Below are 24,889 nucleotides of genomic sequence, written 5' to 3' on the forward strand. Positions count from 1 at the left end.
ATGAATGAGCTTCCCAGACCTAGAAGGGAGTCAAATGGAACAACAGAGAAATGACAGAATCCTGCTCAGTCCACAGACCCTAAAAGATTAAGGAAAAAACATGCCCAGCTTGGCTGAGGGTTGGGGGCACGGGTCGCAGGGAGCATCCACTGAGGGACTGCCCTCTGCTCACCTGTGCACATGAAGGAATGAACTTCTCTGCGCCATGTGCCACCTTGGAAGGATAAACAAATGGACTGACAAAAAGGCAAGTGTGAGTGGGGTTAAGAGGCAGTGGAGCCAGTTGTTTGACCTTAGCTAGCTGTGTGACCTTGGGCGATTTGCTTGCTCTCTCTGAGCCTCCATTTCCTCATTTACAACATGCAGACCTAGTCATTTTCCAGGTCTGCTCCAACTCCAACGTTCTCAGGTTACATGGCATTTTTCATGAGGGATACACGAAACTGAAAAAAAATTAAACATTAACTCTATCAGCGAGCTTTGTGATCAGGTCCCATCACTGCAGGGAGGGAGGGCAGAGGGAATCTAGAATCTTTTGTCCACTACTACTTCCCTTTCTCTGGGAGGCTGGCTGAGATTTAGACAGGAAGACGACTTGGGAATGGTGGTTACAGTGAGACTTGGCCTTGCTTTGTCTTCAGCATATGGACTCGGGGACTTTGTTTTCTGGGCTGGGGAAGAGTAATACAATGCTTGAAAGGGACGGTTAATGGGAGCCCAATGAGCTTTGGAATAAATTGGATGCAGAGCGTATCAAAACCTGGCATGTTGGCTGGATTTCTGTGTTTACATTTTTTAAATAACCTATCTACTGAGTTCAGGGTCCATGTGTGTATATCTGTTAATCCGTAGCCCCACACTACTGGGGAGCAGCTAATGTGGTATTAGAAAAACACCTGGCTGGAAACCAATGCAAACACCAAATAGATACAATTATTCAGCATTTAGGGATATGTGGAGTTCTGTCAACGCGGTACCCTGGACGGAGAAGCTGAGATACTCTCGTGAAGGGTGCAGCTCAGTGCCTAGCACATCAGCATGGTTAGAAAAGTGTGTGGAAACAAAACACAGGAGGAAGGTACCAAGGCAAGACTCTCTCTCCTCCCTCCCTCCCTCCCTTTCCAAAGGCCCCCAAGTAGCAGAAACAGGGTCTTGTTAGAAATAATGGCACCTGTCTCTTTCAGCATAAGTACTGCCCACTCTTATTCGTCTCTTCACACAACTTCTGAGAAGCAACATGTGAAGGAAACATGGAAGATGGAGACAAGGGAAGCTACACGATTAATACACCAAAGCTGTAACTGTCCTGAGACAGAGCTGCCATCCCTGCTTTAAACATAAACCGATGGAGGGCAGCGTCATTTACAGACAAGGACGCTCCAGGAGCGCGGGACCGGTGACTGCAGGCAGAGCTAACGAGCACCCGGACTCCGACCCCTTCTGGGCTCTGACTGCTGTGCCGCCTGGAGCTCAACCTGCCCTGTGTCCTCGCCGGACCACCAGCTCTAATGGGTCTCTTGGAGCAAAAATTAATATAAGACCCGATTTTATATTATGTAATATAAGACTGGGCCTAATACAATATAATATAATATAATACTGGGTCTTATATTAATTTTTGCTCCAAAAGACGCATTCGAGCTGATGGTCCGGCTAGGTCTTATTTTTAGGAAAACAGGGTATTTCAGGATTACCTTTTAGGAGAAACCTTTAGAATTTCACCTTAAGTCCAGCCCCACCCAGAACAGTCAACGTCTTTGTCCTTATTGGGTGAGGCAGAGCCAGGAAATGCCCTCAAACCCAGAGCGCAGGGAGAGCCAGGGACAGCTGGAGGTGCGCTACGCCCTGTCACCTGGGCAGTTCTCACAGGGGCTGCTCCCAGGACAGGGCTAGGCAGGGAGCGCCCACCAAGCACAGGGAACTCACCTACAGCTTCTCGATTTGCTAAAATCCCACCTCCCAGCTTCCCAACCAGCGGCCACTCCCATTTCCAGGTGTGGTGCTAAGTGGCAGAACACTGGGAAGACAGGTACGGCTCAAGTGACTTGTAGACTCACATCCGGTCCTGCTCCTACTGGCCCTCAGCCCGAGCAGAATTTACTTAGCCCAGGAAGCAGATCTCATTCTCTCTGAAGCTTGGAACTGTCCCATGAAGAACTATCCCAGCCTTCACGGTGAGTCCCTTGTTCTTATTAAAATGCTGCGCATTCATCTTCAGGTTGCAAGAAGAAATCCCCAGGAGCAGGAATGTGCTCCATGCTGCCCAGCTCAGGGACAAAGTGTCTGCTGACATCTGAGCGAGCTCACAGCTGGAGAAAGGGCCAGGCAGAGGCGGAGCCCAGACCTCGTGGTCTGTTCCCTCGGGCAGCATCGGACCCCCACTGCATTCCGGCCGCAGAGCAGATGGCAAGAAAAAGCCAGGGTGACCATGAAGACCCCCCCCCCCCCGGGGTGGGCAGGCAGTCAGAGCTTTGGATGCGACTTTGTGCGGATGGAGACTTTAGAGCGTCCCCTAATTTCCCCCCCTCAGGGGGGGGTGAACATGGGCCAGCCCTGGAGTGTTTACACAATTGAATCCCGACGGCAGGGAAAAATGGTCTGCTCTACAAAGAAAAGCAGACAGCAAACCAAGGAATATACTTAGCAAACAAAATGACTCAGATGTTGCAAATGTTGTTTTCTAAATGGCAATTCTCACTTGCAAATTCAGAGACCAACCTGATCAAAAAGCTGTTTTCCTGTCGTATTTGGCTGGATGGCGAACTCCAGCTCCGCGTCCATGGTGGTGACTCGGACATTGATCTGGAAAACGGAATAAAACAAATTACACTTTAACTGAGTGTCCTTTTCTCTTAACAATCCGAGACTTCCACATAAGCTCACAACTACTGGGCAGTGTGGCGAGAGTGTTCCTCTCCACCATCCATCGTCACGTCACGCTGGTCGCCACACACACACACACACACACACACACGCCGACCATGAGGTAGCTGATGAGACTCAGCGGTGCACACAGTCTGGATTCAAGCGTGCGCCCTCTTTCTTTAGTGAAGCACATTCACACTTAGGTCTAAGCTGTTTTTCTACAAAACACTTTGGTAACTGTTGGCGTGTTTTCCGCACACCGTCTCGCGCTGACCCTTACAACAGCCAAGTGACCAGTGGGGAGGCCAGCCTGCTCCGAGAACTCAGACCAAGGCCGTCAGAGAAAGGAAGAGAGAAGGATCTATAGACCAGAATGTTTACGGCAACATTAGAAACCATCTAAATAGTGAAGAGGAAAATGGTTCAATGGCTGGATACATCAAAGAGGACAGAATAGCACAGTGATTTGAAATGGTAATTATGAAGATAGTAGAAACATGGAAAATTGCTTCAAATTAAAAATATGACAAGCAAAATGGTACGTATCCTATCAATGCAAATATGTGAGAGCCATCTGGACAAAAGATGATAGTAAAATGCAAAAATGGAAGAATCATTAGGATGGTAAGATCACAGAGAACTGAAGCGCTGGTGATGGGAAGGCCTTAAAAAAATATCTCTCCTGTTGGAACGTAGTTGTTTTAAAAAATTGTATTTTGAGGTAGTTTTCAAATTTTCAGCAGAGAAAACCAAGATTTACTACCATGTGAGAGCCACTTTACATCACTATCCCGAAGGAAAATATTAAGAAATGCCTGCTTCTCCCCATTTTATAAATAAGTGAAGCAGACAGATGGCTGGAGAGACATGTCCTGAGCGCTTCCTAACACAGATGCTAATGTAACAAAGACAGACGAACTGTACCAATATTTAGACGACAGAGGTCTAAGTATCCAGCCAGGGCATGACACACTCACACATTCATGACAGCATGTGTTAGTTCTGACTTCAGGAACAAAATCAGTCTTTGCAAATCAACACTCAAGACTCAGACACACACATCCAGTACGTCTTAAAGGTTCTCGGACGGATATTATGGAATAGAGAAGGGAGGCATAATTTTCCGGAGTCAAAAAAGTTTCCCCTCCAATCTCTACTCTACAAATTAAAAAACTAAAGTTTGCTGAGAAGCAAGATTGGGCATATTTTAAATTTTTTAATTACATTAAAATATAAAAATCTAAGTTTCTTTCTTTTCCTGCTGGCAATAATTTATTTTTTTAATCACAAAATAGCTGTTATGAAGCATAAAGCAAGTATCTCTGTTAACTATGGTTACGAGGGCACATATTAGAGATATGAAAAGCTGCCCCACAGTTGAATATTCCAGTAACAAACGCAGCTCTAAATCACTGACAAATAAGCCCACAATGAGTATCACACTCAAAACTAAAGCAGGGGTGGCTGGTTAGCTCAGAGCGAGGTGCTCTTAATACCAAGGTTGCCAGTTCAATCCCCACATGGACCATTGTGAGCTGTGCCGTCCACAACTAGATTGAAATAACTACTTGACCTGGAGCTGATGGGTCCTGGAAAAACACACTTAAAATAAGTTAAAACAAACAAACAAAAAACACAACAAACCTAAAGCGGGGGTGGGAGGGGCGCAGCTGACAAATATAGGACCTCAGATGTGCTTTTCTTTCTGTATTCCTTACTGATTCAGAAACTGAAACACCAAGTAATTTGCACCAAATGCCACTAACCTGGTGACAAGTACAAAATACCAGAATCCATGTATAGATTTCAGGCTCTAAATTCCAAATCTTGATCACTTCTAAATTTGAGACAGTGAGAAAAATGTCACCTCCTGAAATCAAAGCTAATAATTAACGTTAAAATGTGACCATCACACCATTTTTGCAAACTGATTAACAGAAATTTAGAAAATAACTACTTTAAGATTCTGAATCAGGTTCGTATTTGACTCAAAGTTCACACAACTCTTTGAAAAAGCAAATAAACAGTAAAAACTTTTCCTGAGGTTGGACATAAGCCAGTAAGTAATACATAGACAGTGAACTTCTTAAAAATTACACGTATCGTAGTGAGGTCTGCATAGCCTGTATAAACTACACGTCCCCTCACAAGGGCTCAATCTGACCCCCCGCAGTTCCAACACAAGCATTTTGCTACGTTTTTGTTGGTCTGGCCTTTCCAGAACTTTTCATGTGCTCCAACCACCAAGGGCAAGCTGAAGTCTGGTACGTAACCGCAAACAAAGACGGCAAGGCTGCAGCTCAGCGAGTTCTCCCGTCACCGCAGTAACAAGCACTACTGACATTGGGACAGGCAACGGGAAGCAAAGAGTTCGGTCCACAGGCCCCGTCAAAAGCAGTAATTCCCAGTTTTGATTTGGGGACACATTAGAATGTTTATTTTCAGAAACCCCTCTAAAATCACGAAATCAAGTTAATTTTAATCAATATGTATATACTCATATACAGTGCATGTTCTACAATCTTTTTTCTGATATTAACTGTCAAATATACATTACTCTGGATATTGATTTTCTGACAATCATCTCTCTCTCTCTCTCTCTCTCTCTATATATATATATATATATATTTTTTTTTAAATCTCAATATATTCCTACTTTGAAGATACTGCTTTAATTTATATAAAGTCATCCCATTCCATGGGAAACAACCCTTGTTCTTACGTCTTCCTTTCCACACCTGCTTTAAATTGTCTGCCATTTACATACGTCTATTTACTTCTGCACATCAGGGTTGTTCTCAGTGGTCTTCTGTACCCAGAAACCCTTGCATTGTTCTGGTCATACATTAAGGATGTGTTTTGCTGTGGAAGGTTTGTTTGGTACCAGGCTGGATCCCAGAAAACTTATATTGCTTAACTTTTAGGTTGGTGCAAAAGTAATTGCAGTCTTTTGCATTTATTTTTAACCTTGTAAACCACAATTACTTTTGCACCAACCTAATAAATATCTTTGTCCCAGTACTTTTTTGCTTTATTTCCAGCTTAATTTTATTCCATATATGTGTATATCAGATAAGTGCATGCTGTACTACAATCTTGATAAAGAGGTTGAGAAGGAAGAGCTCATGAAATGTACACACATGCGTGAACGGTATATTAATGACCAATGGACAAGCTGCTCGGCCTTAAAGGGAGTGTGTGTGTCACCTAAATAGTCACTACCCTCCCAGAGTCTCACCGGAGGCGCCACTGCCATTCTGGGCAGCACAAGCAATCCTTCTGCAGGATTAGCTCAAGGGCCGCACCATGTTTAGCCTCCCGGAGCCCAGCTCCTTACCACAGGTGTCTCCTTCATGGGGCCTCCAACAGCAGCCCCCCCCACACACCACCAAATGCTCTCTGGCAGAAAGGGGAGGCCCCTACCCAGATGAAGGACCAGGCTGGCGCTGCCTTAACCAAGAGCATAGTCCACAGTCCCATGTTTAGAAAGACTATTAAAATCATTTTCAATTTTATGGACCTTTCATGTGCTGAGAAACAGCATAAACTTTTACCCAATTTAAAATGAAACATTTAGGGGCAGCCGGATGGCTCAGTTGTTTAGCGCACAAGTTCTGAACAACAGGGTTGCCAGTTCAATTCCCACATGGGCCAGTGAGATGCACCCTCCACAAGATTGAAGGACAATGATGGAGCTGATGGGCCCTGGAGAAACACACTGTTCCCCAATACAATTTATTTATTTATTTTTTAAATAAAATGAAACATTTACCCAGATGACAGGACCATTTATACATGTTTTGGTCTACTTATCCAGGGGCTTTAAAAGAAATCGGGCTTCAGCAATTAAAAAAACATATCTAAATCCCAACTCTCTTTCTTAGGACCTTTGTTGTCAGCTTCCCGTGGTAAACAAATGTTTTCCGTGAACCCCAGCACTTGGATGAAAGCTGGGACTCGTAGGGCAATGGCGCCATGGGAACAAAGAGGGATTATACGGTTACGCACAACAAATGTGAGGATGGTCCCACAAAAAGCCAGAGGCCCATGGGCTGAAACACACCACGACACACCCAGACCACATGCAAAGATGGGAGAAAAGAACGTATGCTTTGCAGTTTTTATCGTCTTGATATTTCCCCCTAACCACACACTTTTATCAAAGGCAATATTTGCTGAAGGCAGCAAAATCCCATACTGACGTGTGGCAGAGGAATGTGTATAGAGGATGCAGTTAGTCATTTCAAATCTATACCCCCCAAAGCAGTGTTACGCACACACACACACAAAGAACCACGTATGTGGTTGAAGGTGTAGATGATAATTCATGCCTCCCTCAAATGCTCCTCTATTTGAAGCTAAGACACAAAGCCATAGTGCGAGTTCTAAAATGTTAGAACATATAAGGAAATAGACATAATCATACTCCACTATTTATAATGGGATTTCCTAAATACACTTAGATATGGGAGCTAAGTTAGCACTCTACTGATTAAAAATGAGGTCTTTCTAGAGCTATGTGCTATGTCAGAATTTCAGAGTAAGATGGCGTATCAGGCTCAAGTCAGGAAAACTCAGTACTAAAGATGCCTCAACCCCTCAAGGAAAAGGAGGTTCTGATGACCACACGTGTGTTTTTCACACTGACCATATTTAGCAGAAAAATCTGTTTTGCCCCACATACCGGGTGTTTCCCCGAAAATAAGACCTAGCCAGACAATCAGCTCTAATGCGTCTTTTGCAGCAAAAATTAATATAAGATCTAGTCTATATTATGTATTATATTAGTTATATTGTATTACATATTATAATTATATACATTATACACATTATATAAAAAAATTGTATTTGCTGTTCTTATTAGGGGTTAGCTCAGCTCGACACTACCACACTACATGCAGTTGGACCGTGACAGCTTCATTCCTCTGCTGTGCCCAGCACACCCCAGCTGGTGGGCACCTTCCATCCTGAGGCTGCTCACTCTACAAACCCCAATCAGATGCCTCCTGGGGTCACTGCGGACAGAGGAGTCAGCCCTCTCCAGCCCTCGAGCCACTTAGTACGTGGACATAGGCCTCACACAGCTGTCACACACAGGGTTGGGACTAACCATTAGACTCCCCGGAACAGCTTTTCAAACACTTGTGTTTCTGGGCCATGGCCCAACAACCTGTGTTTTTTAAAGCCACTCCAGTGATTTTGAGGACCAGCTGAATTCACAGCTCACTGAACAGCGAGCGAGCAAGAGCCCTGACAGCCAGGGGAGGCCTGGGATCCAGCCCTGGCCCTGTGACCTACTGGGCACCTCAAGCTGATGACTCCCCTCCCTGGGCCTCAGCCCCCTTCTCTGCACAAAGGTCTGGACTAGGTGCCCTTTCCAGCTCTGAAACGTTACAGGTCTCAAGTCCAGAGGGGCAAGGTGAGATGATCAGAGCAAGAGCTGACTCCTTCCTAGAGGGATGCACGCAGACGGAACTGGCAGGGCCACGAGAAAGAAAACAACTAACTGTGGAATACTATTACATGCTGGCCAGGAGATTGTTTGCACAGACAAAAGATCACACCTGTTTTCACATTTCCTGGACGGGGGGGGCGGGGGTGTGTGTGCAGCTCTCCTGCAGGACACACAGTAATACAGGTTTTATTGCTCCAATGCAATCAACATCTCTTTCCAAAAAAAATAGAATCAAAGGCGTTAAACCCCAATCTTCTAAAATAAGCTCAGTAACAATTCACTCACTAAAACAGAATCAGTCTGTTGTCCCCTCTGCTCAAGCAGCTGAGTAGTTGTGAGCACAAGCCTGATCGAATAGCGAATAGCGTGGCCAGGATCCCCTGCCCCCAGGGGCCCCCAGTCTGAAGGTGACTTTCCCACTCACTCGGAAAATGCAGTTCGTAACTGGAAACATTCTACCTCAGGGGATCTTCCAACTCTAACATTCTGTAACTTAAAAATGATTTCAGTGCCTTCTGATCCAAGTGAGTGGCTGCGTAGTGCTCTGCAAAACTACCTGGACGTAAAGGGAGAGTGAGAGATGACTCACGCACGGCGGGGAGGGGGTACAGGGGTGCGAGGTGTGATGCAAAACTACGGTGAATGTTTAGATTAAAAAGTGTATTACAGTAAAAGACACATTGCCATTCATCCCTCTCACTTCAAACACACTTATCCCATCGTTCTTGCCACTTTCCGAAGAGTTCTGAAGTCCTCTTTTGTGTCTTTAGTTGCACTGTCGTGGTTGCCTTGATGTCCCGAATCGATTCAAAACGTTTACCTTTCATGGTCATTTTGACTTTGGGGTAGAGCCAGAAGTCGCACGGTGCCAGGCCTGGTGAATAAAGTGGATGAGGACACACCATAATGTTTTTGATAGAAACTGCCGTATCAGAAGTGATGTGTGACACGGAGCCTTTCCTGTTTTAATCACAAAATACAGTGAATGCTGCTGCCAAGTGCCATCCAACGGAAAGGCAGGGACCTTCAATATGGGAAGCGGCTCGTCGAACCTTAGTAACAGTGTGTGACAAGTTTCAACTTGTTCAGTGCAGTCAGTTGGGTGTGAGCTACGGTTGAGAGAAGCTGGGTTTTAAAGTGTGCGGTAAATCATCCTCCATCATGACAACACATCACTTCTGGTACAGCAATTTCTGTCAAATAAAAACATTACGGTGTGTCTTCATCCACCTTATTCACTGGATCTGGCACCGTGTGACTTCTGGTTCTTCCCCAAAGTCAAAATGATTCAGGACATCGACGCAACCACGACAGCACAACTACAGACACTCAGGAAAAGAGGACTTCCAGAGCTGCTTCAGAAAGTGGCAAGAACGACTGGATGTGTTCGAAGCGAGGGTGAGTATTTTGAAGGGGATTAATGGCAATGTGCCTTTTACTGTGATAAATCTTTTTTATTTAAACACTCACCGTATTGTTTCATCATGCCTCACATTTTGAGGTCACAGAAGTTAAGGTTCCCTGTTTCTTTTTTCTTTAACTGAAAGGCTTTTGAGTCTTTGCTGTGTTAATGCAAACTGTAAAATCCCAGGATGGGGCCAGTCTAAGCTTCCCAGATTATTCTGCCCACAGAGGTTTCTTTGCCATGGAATATCCCAAAGGACCAGTATTTTTCAGAATACACTTTGGAAAACATTTTTTTAGTCTACCCAGGGTAATTTTATCAAAATAGTATATTTAAAATGCCTCCTAAGAGCCTGAGAAACGTAAAAAAAGTCATTCAGTTAACAATGAAATATTCTAATCCACATTGACTGAATTTTTGCTGTCAAATTATCTCCATTATTTCCCTCATTTTAGTAAATAAATATTTGTCAGTATTTCCTTTGGGAAGTGTCCATTTCCTCCTGAAACACTCATGTAAACTTGGTTTAAGATTATATCTCCAATCACACTTTTTACAGAATAAATTCAAACTTATACTAAAGACCAAGACAGGAGGGAAAAAAATTCAAGACCAATTCCTCCCAGACTTCATAGACAAGCAACCGTGTACATCTTTAGACAAAGCGACCAGGCTTCATTTTAGTTGCCAGACACTGAAGCGGGGAAAGTCTGCAGTAATTTTCCGATGTACTCACTCAAGAATCAGGAAAACCATTTGAAATAGAAATTCCAATGGTAACATTTGAATGTTGGAATTTCAGGCAGTGGATTCCGCGATAACAGATTAATCCCTATATTATCACACCTGCATTTACTCAAAAATTAGTCTGAGCAGACTATCCAAGCACCACCAAGATTACATTGAGAGCTTGACCTTTCACAATCATTTCAAATGTCAACGCTGTTTTCCAACATTCCAGCCCTCTTCCGAAGGTGCCACTTCAGCAACTTCTAACAGTTTTCAAATATTTGGATAAGACCTTTCGAGTACTTAGAAAAGCTCTGATAGGAAGTAGATACAGTAAACTTTCTCCCACAAAAGAGGGAAGAAAAGCAGAGGAATATGGCAAGGAGAACTTCTCACAACTGATAATAAATAAATTATAAAAGCTTTTTCAGATGATAGTTTGGTTCCCTTAATTGAAAAATTATAGACACAATACTGTACTTTGGTTTTCATGTTGAGTCACTACGTACTCCTCTTATAACAGCTTTATTGAAATATAATTTGCAACCATAAAATCTGCCCATTTGAAATGTGCAATTCAGTGGTTTTTAGCATATTTACAGTTATGCAACCAATACCACTATGTAATTTTAGAACATTTCTTCATCCCAAAAAGAAACCCCAGGCCCATCAGCAGTCCCTCCCTGTTCCCCTCTTCTACCCGACCCTGCCAACCACAAATCTACTTTCTATTCTGGACTTTTCATACAAACAGAATCATAGAACACGTGGTCTTTGGTGACTTGCTGCTGTCACTTAGCATGTTTTAAAGATTAATATCAGCACTTCATTCCTTTTTCATTGCCAAATAATATTCTGGATGCATCACTTTTATCTACCGACCACTTTTGAACTAGACTATGGTCAATTTGGTATTCAAATTAATAAGGATAAAATAATTTTAGAGGGAAACAAGGATGAAAGAAAATACAAATTTAAAAATTAAAATTCAATTTAAGTTTACTGTGTTTAAGTTGTAAATGAAAAAACTATTCTATGTGCTCAGGAAGAAGGCACCAGCTGCCAAACAAACTAAAGCGAACACAGCAGAAAACAGGACTCCAACACACCCACGCCTGCTCCATGCTCTCCTGAAGCCAGAAGTAATTTTAGCCGTCATGAATTCTAGACAGACGACTTCTTCACTGCAGAGGAGGAAACGGCACTGGGGAGCAGAGGTGAGAGCCCAGGCTCTTGTTCAGCGTTCTCCCAAGCAAAGTGTGTTCTTTCCTTAAGTTTTAAGCAGGGACTGAGCCTTCTTTTATACATTTAACTGTGATGGTGCCAAGAATGCCAAGTCTGGCCCTCAATTTAAATACCAAAAAAACACCAAATATTTAACTGATCACTGCCTATATATTTTCCATTTCCCTGGATTAATTTACATGCCTCGAGAGCCCCGTTCACTGCTGCACAAGGAAACAATCCCAGCCAGGTTTTATGAAGACTGGTGTCCCTTGGTAATCACTTAGGAAATACGGTCAGCCACACCTTCTATGCCATTCCCTGGGCCCTCCTCAGTGTTCCTCTAAGGCAGTGGTTTTCTAACTTGAACAAGCAAAATCATCACAGGGAGAGCTTGCGGAAACAGTTTCCCGGGGCCCGATTCGGATTCAGGAGGTTGGAATGGGGCCCCCCCATCAAGCCACAGCTCCCTCCAGGACAGCCACTGCTCTCAGGGAAAGAGGCAGCATCCTGAACATGCAAAAGCCCCCAACTCCTTTTGGCAAGATGACTGTATTTACTGCTACTATTTATACTCCATTACATGAAAACGCCTTCACTACAGTGTCATTCATTAGTACTCCAGTACAGCCTCAACTCCCAGAGGCGGGTTTTTCTTAATGAAACTCTGGGCCCCTGCGTCAGCAGCCTCTCTGGGTCCTGGTCTCCTTATCTTTGAGAGAGGTGAACATCAGTCTCTAGGAACAATACTCCAACTCATTAAATCATGTTAGCTATGACACACCGTGGCCACTTTTCACAAACGCTGGCTAACAAATAACCAACCTCTGTAAAACCTCACCAACAACCTAGCAAACCTTAATCCCCTTGGTGTAGAAATGCAGACAGGTGACTTCAGCCAAGGAAGGCAATCGTGGAAAGCCCCAAGGGCAAGTGGATGTTCTGTGGGTTAGCTCTCCTCCCTCCACATCACCAACCTTTTTAGGGGGTTACAGCAATGGCTACTATTTAATGATAACTTTGTTTCTATGACATAGGATGTTTGTCTTCGTTAAATGTGCAGTGCTGCTCCCAGCGACAATGTTTATATAAACGACATTACATAAAAGCAGTTGCCTTTGACAATCCAATGACCATATTTTACATTGTTAGAGTGTCTAATAAGCATACAGTCATACGTATCCAGCTTTTATACAAGAAAGGAGGTCCACAAACCACCCTGTTGTATGTACACAATTCTTTGAAGGATAGAGAGGCCAAAATAAAAACCAGTACGCCACTTTGGTAAACAAACTATCAAAACATGATTGTACAGACAGAAGACAAGTAAAATAGAAATGTAGTCCTTAAAACACAGTTTGTCATTAAATGGAGCCAAGTCCACGTTAACACGATACTGCACTGGCAGAGACGAGATGCACTCATCCGTCAGCGTCTGGGAGGCCGTCAGCGTCTGGGAGGCCGCGGTCCTTCTCTCCAAGGTTCCCACCACAAGCAGTAGTCACACATCATGTGCCCAAAGCAGACTGGGCTCAAAGTGAGACAAGCCAGGGATACATGTTTAACCTCTAGTTCTTCACACCAGACTTCCTAAGGTTTACTGACCTTTCGAAAAGGTGAAAATAACAGTATAAATATTCTAACTAATAAACTAGCCGTATGGCAAATCTGTAAACTAATGGATAATGACTTATAAAATTACTAGTCCGTTCTTTCAAGCTCCTTTGTATCTTGAGTTTAAATTATACCCAATCACATCATTTTATATAGTCTTCTCTTTCAAGGTAAAGAAGAAATTGAGAGTGAAGATGCAGAAACTGGCTGGTCAGGCTTAGGAAAATTTTCAGATGCCAAAGAACACTCATTATCTAGACCCACAAATCTTGTAAAAAGTCTGTGGCATTAAATATAACAAAAATTGTCAGGCAATTCAGTAAAACTCCCATGAATCATTTTGTCCATGAATCATAGCACAACAAACCAATAAAGACAGGTGGGTAGAAAAATCACATTCTGATAAAGTTTTCATGTCATTATGTAATACTAGGATGATAGTCTAGTCTTTTATTGCCTAGCAATGGGAGTAATAAAAGCATCAAATGTTAAAGCTGACAAGAATCCACTTCTGACCACTCCTGGGAGGTCAAAGTGCTGGCCCATAGTTCGCAGTTATTCCTAGAACTTTTCTAGGAATCACGATGGGCGGTCACGCTATTTCCGAGCATATGAAGCCCTGAAAGTCACGAGGCCGGGGTGTTGCCAGTGTGAGCTGCCCTCTGATCGCCTGGTGCCTACCAGAGTCCCACATAACCAGCCCTGTGATGGTGCTATTTCCCTGGCAGGACAATGCAGGCTGGGATACAGATGGACTGATGCTTACAGCTAATGGAATGACTCTAAATGCCCTGGCGGTAGTAGCACCATCTATGAACACACAAAATTAACCCACCACCACCTATGCCTCAGGCTGTCATTATCCTTCCGGACTAAAACAGTCCTGCCTGCCTCCCATTCCTTCTAGATGGAAGTGTAACAAGGCAGTCACTGGGGAGTGTCTGCCTAAGATGCTAACTACTAATGAAAAGAAAGCTCCGAACTAGAGTTCAACGTCAAATGAGTCAACCGAACTCTTATAAACCACGCAGTTGTTAGCTTCTCCGTTCAGTTTAAGCCTGGGCCTTCTGTATTTGGTTTTAGGAAATGTGAGCAGAAACCCTAACTTGGAGGAATGGGGGCGGGTATGCCAGGCCCTGCTTAGCCCCTTATCCCAAGAGGGACACTGACGTCATTTAACAGAGAATTCAATATCACTTCAAGGAATTTTGACAGGAACTTTATCATGAAAATTAACTACACACCCCTCAGCTTCTTTTCTAAACGGCTCTCCTCCACCACCCTTAGGCTAAGCTTACAACTCAAAAGCTAAATTCTCAATATGCAGCAGGTAACAACAGGGCAGTGTATGAACAGGAAAGCTGGGGCTTGGAACTTTCAAGGAACATTTCCTTCAGGTATGTTATGTTACATTTTATGGATAGAGAGGACAAAATAAAAACGTAACGTTACATTACATTTTATATCATTTTTATGTTATCTAAATGGATGTAAGTAGAACAATTAAAATACTGACAAGGTGTAACTATTTTCTAAGGTGAGTAAATGGATTTGGTGGCTTGGTGAGAGGTGTGAAGTTACCCTAGTCTGACTACCTTCTTTTAAAGACTGAGGAAACTGAGGCCCAGAAAGGTCTATGTAACTTTTTCAACTTCTGGTAATCAGCTCTTAAAAATATTTATACTTGTACAGCTCTTAAATGTTATTTCTAAAGTTGTATCTTTCAATATAATCAATGGTTTTAAACTTTTGCAGTTTGAATTTCCAAATTCCAGGGTGAAAAATTACATAAAATTATGTATAAGGAGGAAGTGCCCAGATCAACTAATATTTATCCCAGAATTGCAAGAGCATGTAATGAAATCCCAAGTCTTTCTAAATAGCTTTTTGCCTCTTAAAGTAAGCCACTTCCTGCCCCCAAGACCCACTTCCTGTTAGGCTCCGCTGCTTCACAATACAAAAAAGCACAATACAAAAAGCGGACAAAGCAGCCCTGTTTGTACTCATTACAGCCGGAGAAAATCACGACCTTAGAGCTAGAAGGGAACTTTATGAACAGTCACATTAAAAAGAGGGTCAATTCCCTCTACTAGAAAACTGGATTGGGAAGAGTTTGTACTGAGCCCTCCCCACGGATCACGGACTGCTTTTGGAAGAAGGAAACTGAGGCACTAAGAAACTGCCTCCGAGTGTCTGACAACAGGATCAGCACTCTTGGCACCCAAGTGCCAAGTCTGCGCTAAGCAGTAAGACTGGTGGGCATTTTCTTATCTGCCCACGTGAAAAATAGCATTTCTGATACCCATTAGTGTCCGTTTTTCAGCTCCTTCTGAGTCTGTAAGTAGAATTGACTTGTACACTGGGACTGACATATACTGGTTATTTTAACATGGGAATTAACTAGAATGCTTAGACACCACCTTACGTAGGAGAGGAAAAAAAACAATCAAAGAATGCTACATTCTGCGACAGAAACTATTCCGTTTCAGAAACACCAAAGACCTACATCCGTCTTCTTTCCCCACCTCAAGGCAGGCAAAGTAAGTTATCATTTGAGGTTGCTTTCTCCTTATCTAATAAGCTTGTTTCTGTAACATGTGATTTCAGTTTTACTAGATGTGTCATACATACTTCAGCACCAATTTAGTTCACTGAAAAGTGAGGTTAATTATATCCACAAACTTAGGAGCCCATAAAAGAGAAAAAAGTAAGGGACTGGGCCAACCAAGATGGCTACCACATGCCACAATGGTTTTCATGCTAGGCTCATAAGACACAGAAATTAAAGACCTATAGACTAAACTTCATTACCCCCTGGAATGCACTATTTTCTTTGTAAATGTAGAAGTCTGTCAAGAGCCTTTCCTTTCTAATCTAGTGGGGGGTGGAGGGAGCCTATGAGAGAATGAAAATGTCAAAACAACATAATTCCTTTGGTAATCTATTGTTTTAGGAAAGGACAGAGAAAAAAACCGTACTTAAACCTTGTGCCATTTCTGATACAAATCTTTGCCCCTAGTTAAGATCACATGTGCAGTAATATTTTGCAGTGTTAAAGAACATTTCTCCTGTAAGAAGCTTAGAAGAGATGTATCTGAACTTGACCCAAGTCTTTACTTTTGTCATCTATCAAATAGAGTAAGACCCAAATAGTTTTTTAATCCAAACTAAATGAGTAAACTTACAAAATTTGCTTGAATAAGCAACGTCCATAAAACTTATGCTTTTAAACCACCCTGTTTCTGAAATTATACTAAGTTGGAAAAAAAAAAAACTTCTTTAATTTATACTTTGTCACAATCAAGTATGTTACATGGGAACGAGATTATAATTATGTCCATAATTAGTTGATGGGAGCAAGAAGACCCAGCATGTACTTTATAATCCTGTCACCCACCGGACTCCTGCTACTCCTGCGGCTCTGGTCTGCTGCGTTTCCCTCAGGTCGGTCCTACCTCCTCCCACCCGGCCGCAGCCGCGGCCCCAGCCCCAGCGTAGACGGCATACACATTGAACTCTTAAAATGGCTGCATGAAATTGCACTCAGTAAGGCCCCATTTATTATGCTCAGTTCCAATTCTCAGCTCTGAGAATGCAGCTATTGAGACAATGACCTATTTCCAGCTGGGTCACAGCACTCTCCCTCCTCCCCCACTAAAAACAATCGTGGGAATGCAGAGTAAGAGTGGAACTAGTTGGGAACAGACAGTTGTGTGTTTCCAAGTCAACTGCAATTCTGATTAGAGATCTCCTTTAATAAAACATTATGTGGAGGGCAAGATGGTCCAGGTGGGATTTAATCAGTCATTCACTGATCAGAACACAAAAGGTCTCCCAAGAAACTGGTTCCAGCCCAGGCGTCCTACGAGAGCGCTCACCAGACCCAGGACCCAGCCCCAGGCAGGGCAGGTCCCCTGGAGCCAGTCCCAGCTTAGTCCAGGACTCCAGACCCCAGGGGACGGAGATGTCCCTTCCTACTGGCCCTCTCATGAGACTCAAGCATTTGGTGATTTGGAATCAAAACAGCATCTTTCCTTTTCACCCTTATAATGTGCTTTTAAAACAAACTTTTTATTTTGGAAAATTTGAAACATTCACAAAACTCGAGAAAACAGTACAATGAGCCCCCATGTACTTTTCACCCAGCTCTGACCATTAACTTTCTAGCATTCTTGAATCACCTACTTTTTCCACCAGTTTTTTTCAATTGTTGGCATACTTTAAGGCCATTACATGTATCATTTCACTTGTAAAAGCTTCCGTTTGTAGTCCTATCGACTTCACACACACACACACCCATACCACCATCATTTCCAACATAATTAAAAACTAGTCCTTAATAAAGTTCTATCAATATTCAATTTTCCCCCATTGCCTCAAAAATATCTTTTTACAGTTGATTTGTCCAAATCTGTTACGTACTTTGCAGCCTGTCTTCACACTGTATTTCCAAACTGCCCTGTTTGGCTAGTTTTTTAATAAACATCAAGTGTTACCCACCCTATCTGTCTCCCCATCTAAGTCCCACTTAATAGTCTCACCCAAATAGCAATGTATTATGTAAGCAGATACTTGAACAACAAGCAGCAGCATCCATAATTATTTAACCAAGGCAATGAAACACTTTAATAAGAATACTATACTAATATACATAATATTTGCATAAAGAGGTGGTGGTTCTAATCTAACTATTTATGTTCTATGCTTTCGCCAACTGATCTGTGGTTCAATTGGCTCTTTAAAAACATAAGGAACAGGTTGGATATCCTTCTAAGACGTGTTTTACAAGAAATCTATAGATGCAGTAATGGTGCAGTAGGCAAATTATTCAAAAAGAACAAATTTCCCTGAACCTCAGAGCCTGAGAAATGATGGAAGAATTTAAGTGGGATGGCAATTGATGACATGCTTATCACCAAACATATTTGCAAACAAGTTCTTGGAGAAATGTCATCCTGGCTCATTGTCCAATGCAAGAGTGACTGATCCAAAAACAAAAAACAGATTCAGAAGTCACTCTGCCCAGTGGTTTCAACTCTTCACCTAACGAAGAGTGAGTGAAAGAGTCAGTGCTTCTGCCTCGTGGCAAAACCTGGATGGAAACTGACAGCAGCTCTCCCATCATGCCCGACACTGTATTAGCTGTTTGAAAGTAGGTGTTTTCCCCTTTTTAGTCACCAATGTATTCCCAGGACCTAAAAACCTGACACATAGTAGGTACTCTATTTGTTGAATGAATGAATGAATTTTGTGGAGGGATGTGGGTGGTTTTCATTGTAGTAGGGTAAAATTTATTGCATTATTAGGCGAAGTCAGGAAAAAAAAAGAATGCCCATCATGAGACATGACAGTTGATTTAATCAGATTAAAATGTCGTAGTTACAAGCAGAGTTCCACATGTACTCTGCCCTCCGCGGTGAGGGAGGAGAGAGCCAGGCACAGGGCCAGGAGCGTCCCAGGGCTGTCCCTGCCCTGGCGGCCTCACCAGAACCTCCAAGGCAGGTCCCAGGATCTTGGTCCCAGGTGAGGAAGCAGGGCCGAGGCTGAGAAGCTCGCCCACGAGCACCCACTAAGAGGGGGCACATTTACCCACTTGGTCACCCTCTTTCCTTCTATTTATCTGTCAGTAAAGCAAGTTTGCTTCAGAAGCAGAGAACGATACCTCTCTCGCTTTTGCGGCCAGGGAAGAAGGCAAAGAAACAAGTATCTAACATTGTTACTGATAGAAATAAGTCCTATCAAACAAAATAAAGTGGGGGACAGGGTGTACAGTGAGGGAGGGCTCTATTTTAGACAGAGTGGTCCAAATTAGGGATTGAATTATAAAACCATCTATAGTTAGAAATTCATATACACACTATGGTAAGTCAAAAGTAAATTTTACGTTATCAGTGATAAAAAAAAAAAAAAAAGCAACTCATTTATGTAACACTCACCTTCCAACTCAAGTATCAGGTACAAGTTGCTTTCTTTTGGCATATACCAAAAAATCTGTTATTATACAATGACTTAGCAAGTGTGACACCAGATGCTACCACTTTCCCTATAGAAACAAGGGCCCTCCAGGACACCAGGCTTGTTTAAAATCTGACCTCAGCACCAACCATACCCGCTCCCTGGTGAGCTTTCCCACTCCTATCCAGGCTCAGAGCATGTGATTTTTTTTTTTTTTTTAATTGGAACCAATGGAGTAGACTTGTTTCCAAATATTACTAGCTTAGTCATAAGATATAATAAATGCTTAACAATAATTATTTTTATCCTAAAGCAAGGGTTGGCAAATTTTTCCTAAGGGACAGATAAACATTTTGGGCTTTGAAGGCCATATTTGGTGTCTGTTGTATCTTATTGTTCTTGTTGTTTTAAACAACCTTTAAAAATATAAAAACTATTCCTACCTGGTAGCCCCATACAAAAACAGGCCACAGCCAGATTTGGCCTTGGCCAACCCCATCCTAAAGTAAAAACTACTCTTCATAATATCTGATACGACTTCTTTTATATATATAGACAGTTTTAAACTGATCTTTTCACAGACAAAAATAGAAAATTAGAATGTGGAAAGTGACTTCACACTTAGCACAAAGGTAAGCAAAATTTGATATATTTGGCTATTGCAGTTTGATCATCAGATGGTATTTGTTCCTTTGTTTTATCAATGAAAGTTGGATCAAGATCAGAAAATTTTCATTTTGCTTCTAAGCTTTGTTTTCTCAAATACATTAGATTAAAAAGATAATTATGTTAATGCAGATTTCCTTTGAAACACTATTACCTTTTATCTGTAAGATGTTAGATTTTTTAAACAAGAGCTTAGAGAATGGAATGCGAATCCTAATCAAAGGAAAACAGAACTGACTGCTGCTCCCTCTGCCCTGGTGCACTGGTGAGCGCCTATGCATCCAACACCCACCTGAGCGTCTCACCAGCTGGGAGCCCAGCCTTCCCGGGCTCTCCAGGCCACAATTAATCTTCTTCTGTATTTATCTCCATTGCAGAGCACTTACCATCCCGCACAGCAGTTCTTTAATTACCTACCTGACTCCCCTAGTAGACTGAGAATCCCTTAAAGGCAAAATCTGTCTTCCTTATTTTTATAAGTCCCAGCACCTAGCACCTAATGGCACACAACAGGGCTTCCCTACAAAGGAAGGAATCCATAGGCCCTACAAGAGGATTTTGACAACTGAAAGACACAGAGGATGAAAAGGAGATGAAGTCAGAGTGTTCCTTTTCAGTAAGTAACCCGAACATTTCACATGGCTGTTTTCCTTAGGTCTACTGACAAACTACCTGATTTGTAGCAACTTGGGAGCTAATACCCTTCACTTTAGCTACAGGTTACATTGAACAGTTTGTAAAAAGGACTTTGGGTGGGGGGGTGGGGGAAGTACACAAGAAATACATCAGGCTTACATAATACAGAAATACATAAAGATAAACTGTTTGAAGTTTATAGATATAAGCTTTGTCTCAGTTTATTTTATGTGACATTCTTTTCATTTAAAAACTTTACTCCCATTTTATAGATGACAAATTTCAGGACCACAAAAGTGAAATGGCTTGCCAAAGTACCAATAAATAGTCAATTATGAACCTTCTTTATATGGCTCTTTAGATTTTTATTTGGAAAAATTATGTACATTAATTATGTATGAAGCATTTTATTTTAATCAAAAGTCTCTAAGTCACCTTACAATGTTTCTTTTTCTTTTCTTTAAAAAAACTACTTGCAGATGGAAACCATGAAGTATTCTGAACTGAGCAATGAATTGCTTTGTATACCTGAAACCAATAAAAAAATAAAACTAAAAATAAATAAACTATTTACAGAAAGTCTAGAATGGGATCGTTATTCTTTACGTCCACACGCGTGGATCGTAAGTATGTCAGAAGGAAAATAATGCAGCCTTCTGGTCTCTTCAGTAAATACTCCATATTTAATTAGTAGTGGCAAACATAGTGCTTAAATTAAAAACTAATTGGAGTATTTGGGGAACCCATAGGGATAACTCAAAATGCATTCACTGCTGTCGAAAGCAGGCTGTGAATTTTATTGCTTCAGATTAGAGCTGAAATGTCTAAATACTGTAGGAAGGCCGGCGTATTGAATCATGCTAAGAATCCCCAAATTGCCGATACACGAAACTTTGTATAAGTAAACCGGAATAGTATTTTTTAGGACAGTACCTAACAAGAGAGGTCAGTGAGAACTGAGTGAAAAGAAAGGAAGAGAAATGGGTTCCTGCTTCCCCGCCTTTCTCGTCTCCCCTCTAAAAACAAAGAAAGCCAAAATGTGAGGGCCCAGTGGTCACAGCCAGATTAAGCTCTGCAACTGGACTCCCTGTAGAGAGCAGCTCAAATCAGAGAGATGCTATCATACATCTTTGCTGGCCTTGTCTTTCTGGAGTTTGATACCCATCCAGCTATCTCCTTTTTCCCACCCCACCCACATTCCAAATACCAGCGATGGCACCCACGGCGTTCAAGCTGAACTTTATTGAACTTGAAGGTGACTGTGCATCCACTCCCGAGCTCTCAGAGTGAGAGCGTCCACCTGAATGGATGCTCTGGGACCACAATGGGCTTTGCTGCTCCCTCAACACACCATATATAACTCTGGTCTCTGCCACACAGCCACCAGATTCAACCCCATAGAGGGGGCTTCATTGTACTGCTGGGGTCCAAGAGAAAAGAATACATGAAGTCCACCCTCTTCCTATGAAATCGGCAGTTCCCAAACTCTGGGGTGCATCAGAACCATCTGGGGAGCTTCTTTAAAGCACAGGGACTCAGCCTACCTACCTGCAGGGATGGAGATTCAGCAGTGCTATGTGGGACCCAGGAGTCTGTAAGTCTCTAATCGTGTGCACCAAGGTTTGGGAACAACACACTAAATTAATCCTAACTTTTAACTTTGTGTGTGTAGTGTGTACATACACTCAGGAGAAACATAAGAAGCTGCCGGATGATTTTTAGTTTATGTGGACCTAGAGATACTATAGTTTAAAAAGTCTGGTACTTGTATATATTTTAGGAGGCAGTAGTTACAATTATGAAAGAAAGCAAGGACTTTTTCTCAGCAATCACAGTTACAAATTTATTAACAACCTGTAGAAACCAAACCCTCAACCTTCCCTCCTATACCTGGTCCTTGTCCAGGCTCCTTACCTCAGAGAATGGCACTGCCATCCATCCAGTTATGCCAGCCAGGCACTGGAAGTCGGCTGACACCGCCCTCTGCCCCTGCACGTCCATCACCAAGCTTAGCTCCCAAATACACCCACTGTTCCCCATGTGTACCACCTACACCACCTTGGTCCAAGCTAGCACCACCCTTACCACGGCTACTCCGAGTCTCCCATCTCTATCCCTGCCACCCCTGCCTCCTACCGATTCTCATATTGCAGCTGCAGCGACCTTTCAAAAGGCAGATCTGAACAGGCCACCTCCTGCCATTCAAAACCCTTCTGTGCTTCTTCCCGAGTTAAGCCCCCAAAATGCCTGCATGTGGCCTACAAGGAAGGCTCTGCAGAGCTGACTGGCTTCCCTCTTGCCATGCTGGTCTTCACTGGGAACCCTGAACTCATCCTGCTCCCTCCACAGCAGGGCAGGGCCTCTGCACAGGCTGTTCCCTGCCTCCCTCCTTCATCCAGTGAAGGCCTCTCCATTCTTTACATAGCTCAGCAGTCATCACCTCCTGGGAGCCCTCCTCACCTCCCTGACTAGCACTCCCCCAACCAAGACCAGCACACATCATTAGATACACGCAAGTTATTCTAGGACTATCGTCTGTCCCCCTCACCAGACTGGAAAGCCATGACAAGGACTATTTCTGTGTCAGCTCATCTCAGTAGCCTCAACATCCAGCATATAACAGTCAACACCCACTGAGCTAAAGGACAAATGTACAGAACAGACTCATTGTGCTTTAGTGTGAGAATGACAAATGACTAATCCCAGCCAGCACTTCTCACTGCCACGTGGGAAAACCTTAGCCACCTAACTGACCATCTGCCCATGGTGAGGAAGGAGGGATGTACAGAAAATAGATCCCGTGTGTCCTCAGTTGGTGAGAGGGATGGAAAATGTATCAGTATATTCAGTAAATTCTGTCCCTATTAAAATACATAGTGGAAAAGGCTACGTATTCCCAGAGAGCCAAAGTAATCTCAGGAATTATCCTAAAATTCAGCACAGGGTAGAATTTTGAACACACTTTCAGAGTTTCTCACTGAAGGGAAAATATACTTGTATTTTAGAAACTTCCGTACTGACACAGGAAAGGCTAAGGCAACACTGGAGCCACTTGCAGGCAGCTCAGTTCTAAACTCCTCAGAAAACAGCTTCAAGTAAGGCCACACCCTTTTCACTCCTAAACTTGCCGCAGTGGTTTTCCTTTACATGCCTCCTGCCTCCTTTCCATCACAATGAAGACAGCGAGTGGGGGGATGGAAGGAGCACCGCAAGTCACCCAGAACCCTGGCCCTAATTCAACTCACATGAAGAAAGGCTTACATGAATGTATTTTACATGGCAAAATCTCCGAAAACCACCAGCCCCGAAAAGGGGGCAGGTACGGAATTTCCCAAGTGGCTCAGCTAAAAGATGACCTCGCAACATGTTTGGATATTGTCACTGTAGATATCACATAGTCTTTCAAAACGTGCCTCTGGTTATCGGGACCGTAACATACAAGCTGATGGCTACTATCATCCCGTAACAGTTTAATAATGAGCTTCATTTTGTCAGAAAAACATTTTCTAAGTTTCTGATCCATCATAAAAGACCTTTAAAGCAAAATGAAATTCAAATGTACCTGCCATAAGAAATTGCCTTAAAAATGAAGACTATTCTGACACATGCTACAAAATGGATGACCCTTGAGGACATCGTGCTGAGCGAAATGAGCCAGACCTAAAAGGACAAATACTGTGTGATTCCACTTATATGAGGTCCCTAGAGGAGTCAAATTCATAGAGACAGGAGTGGTTGCCAGGGCCTGGAGAGGTGGGGTTGGTTAGTGTTTAATAGGTAGAGTTTCCGTTTGGGAAGATGATACCTATATTTTAGTACAATTAAAAAAAAAAAAGACATTTAGAGTTCATGATGAGAAATGAGAAAGAAAAGCGTGCCTGGAAACTGGTTTACTGACTTGTTTCTGAGGGACATGTTAAAAGCTGAATTCTGAGTCTTTTCTTTCAGTGAAATAAAGAAAACCACGCCTTGACCACTGCCCTGCATATAGCTCGCGACAGGGGGCTGTGTCCTGAGTAAGGGATTGTATTTAGGTCAGTTTTGTATCACAGGCATTGAAAAGCCTGGAGGTCACGTGCCACTTGCAAGTTTGAATCGAAAAGAATTTTGTGTAGGAAAAGAATTTTCTGCATCATGAATGAATCATCTTGATGATGGATGTAACTTAAGCAAAAACTACACTGGCTTCTGAATCTATTACCATATTAACATCGTAACTTATTTAACCTAACAGTAAAACAAGACTTTATTAAAAACTCCTTTTAAAGAATCCTACGTTTAATGGTAAAAAAAGCACATAAGCACTGACTACAGAACTTGTTTGTAAAACTAGAAAGAAA

General features: G+C 42.6%; 1 protein-coding gene across 3 annotated transcripts in view; it reads right to left on the reverse strand.

The window, feature by feature from the left end:
* The window catches only part of EZR (ezrin), a 49,980-nt gene that overhangs the window by 22,516 nt on the left and 2,575 nt on the right, over positions 1 to 24,889 (reverse strand). For all 3 annotated transcript variants that reach the window (XM_019749506.2, XM_019749487.2, XM_019749514.2), the window contains exon 3: positions 2,719 to 2,802. In XM_019749506.2, coding sequence (XP_019605065.2) covers positions 2,719 to 2,802 — 84 coding nt within the window. The remainder of the gene's footprint in view (positions 1 to 2,718; positions 2,803 to 24,889) is intronic.

The sequence above is a fragment of the Rhinolophus sinicus genome, linkage group LG05 (assembly GCF_036562045.2).
Source record: "Rhinolophus sinicus isolate RSC01 linkage group LG05, ASM3656204v1, whole genome shotgun sequence".
Lineage (NCBI taxonomy): Eukaryota > Metazoa > Chordata > Mammalia > Chiroptera > Rhinolophidae > Rhinolophus > Rhinolophus sinicus.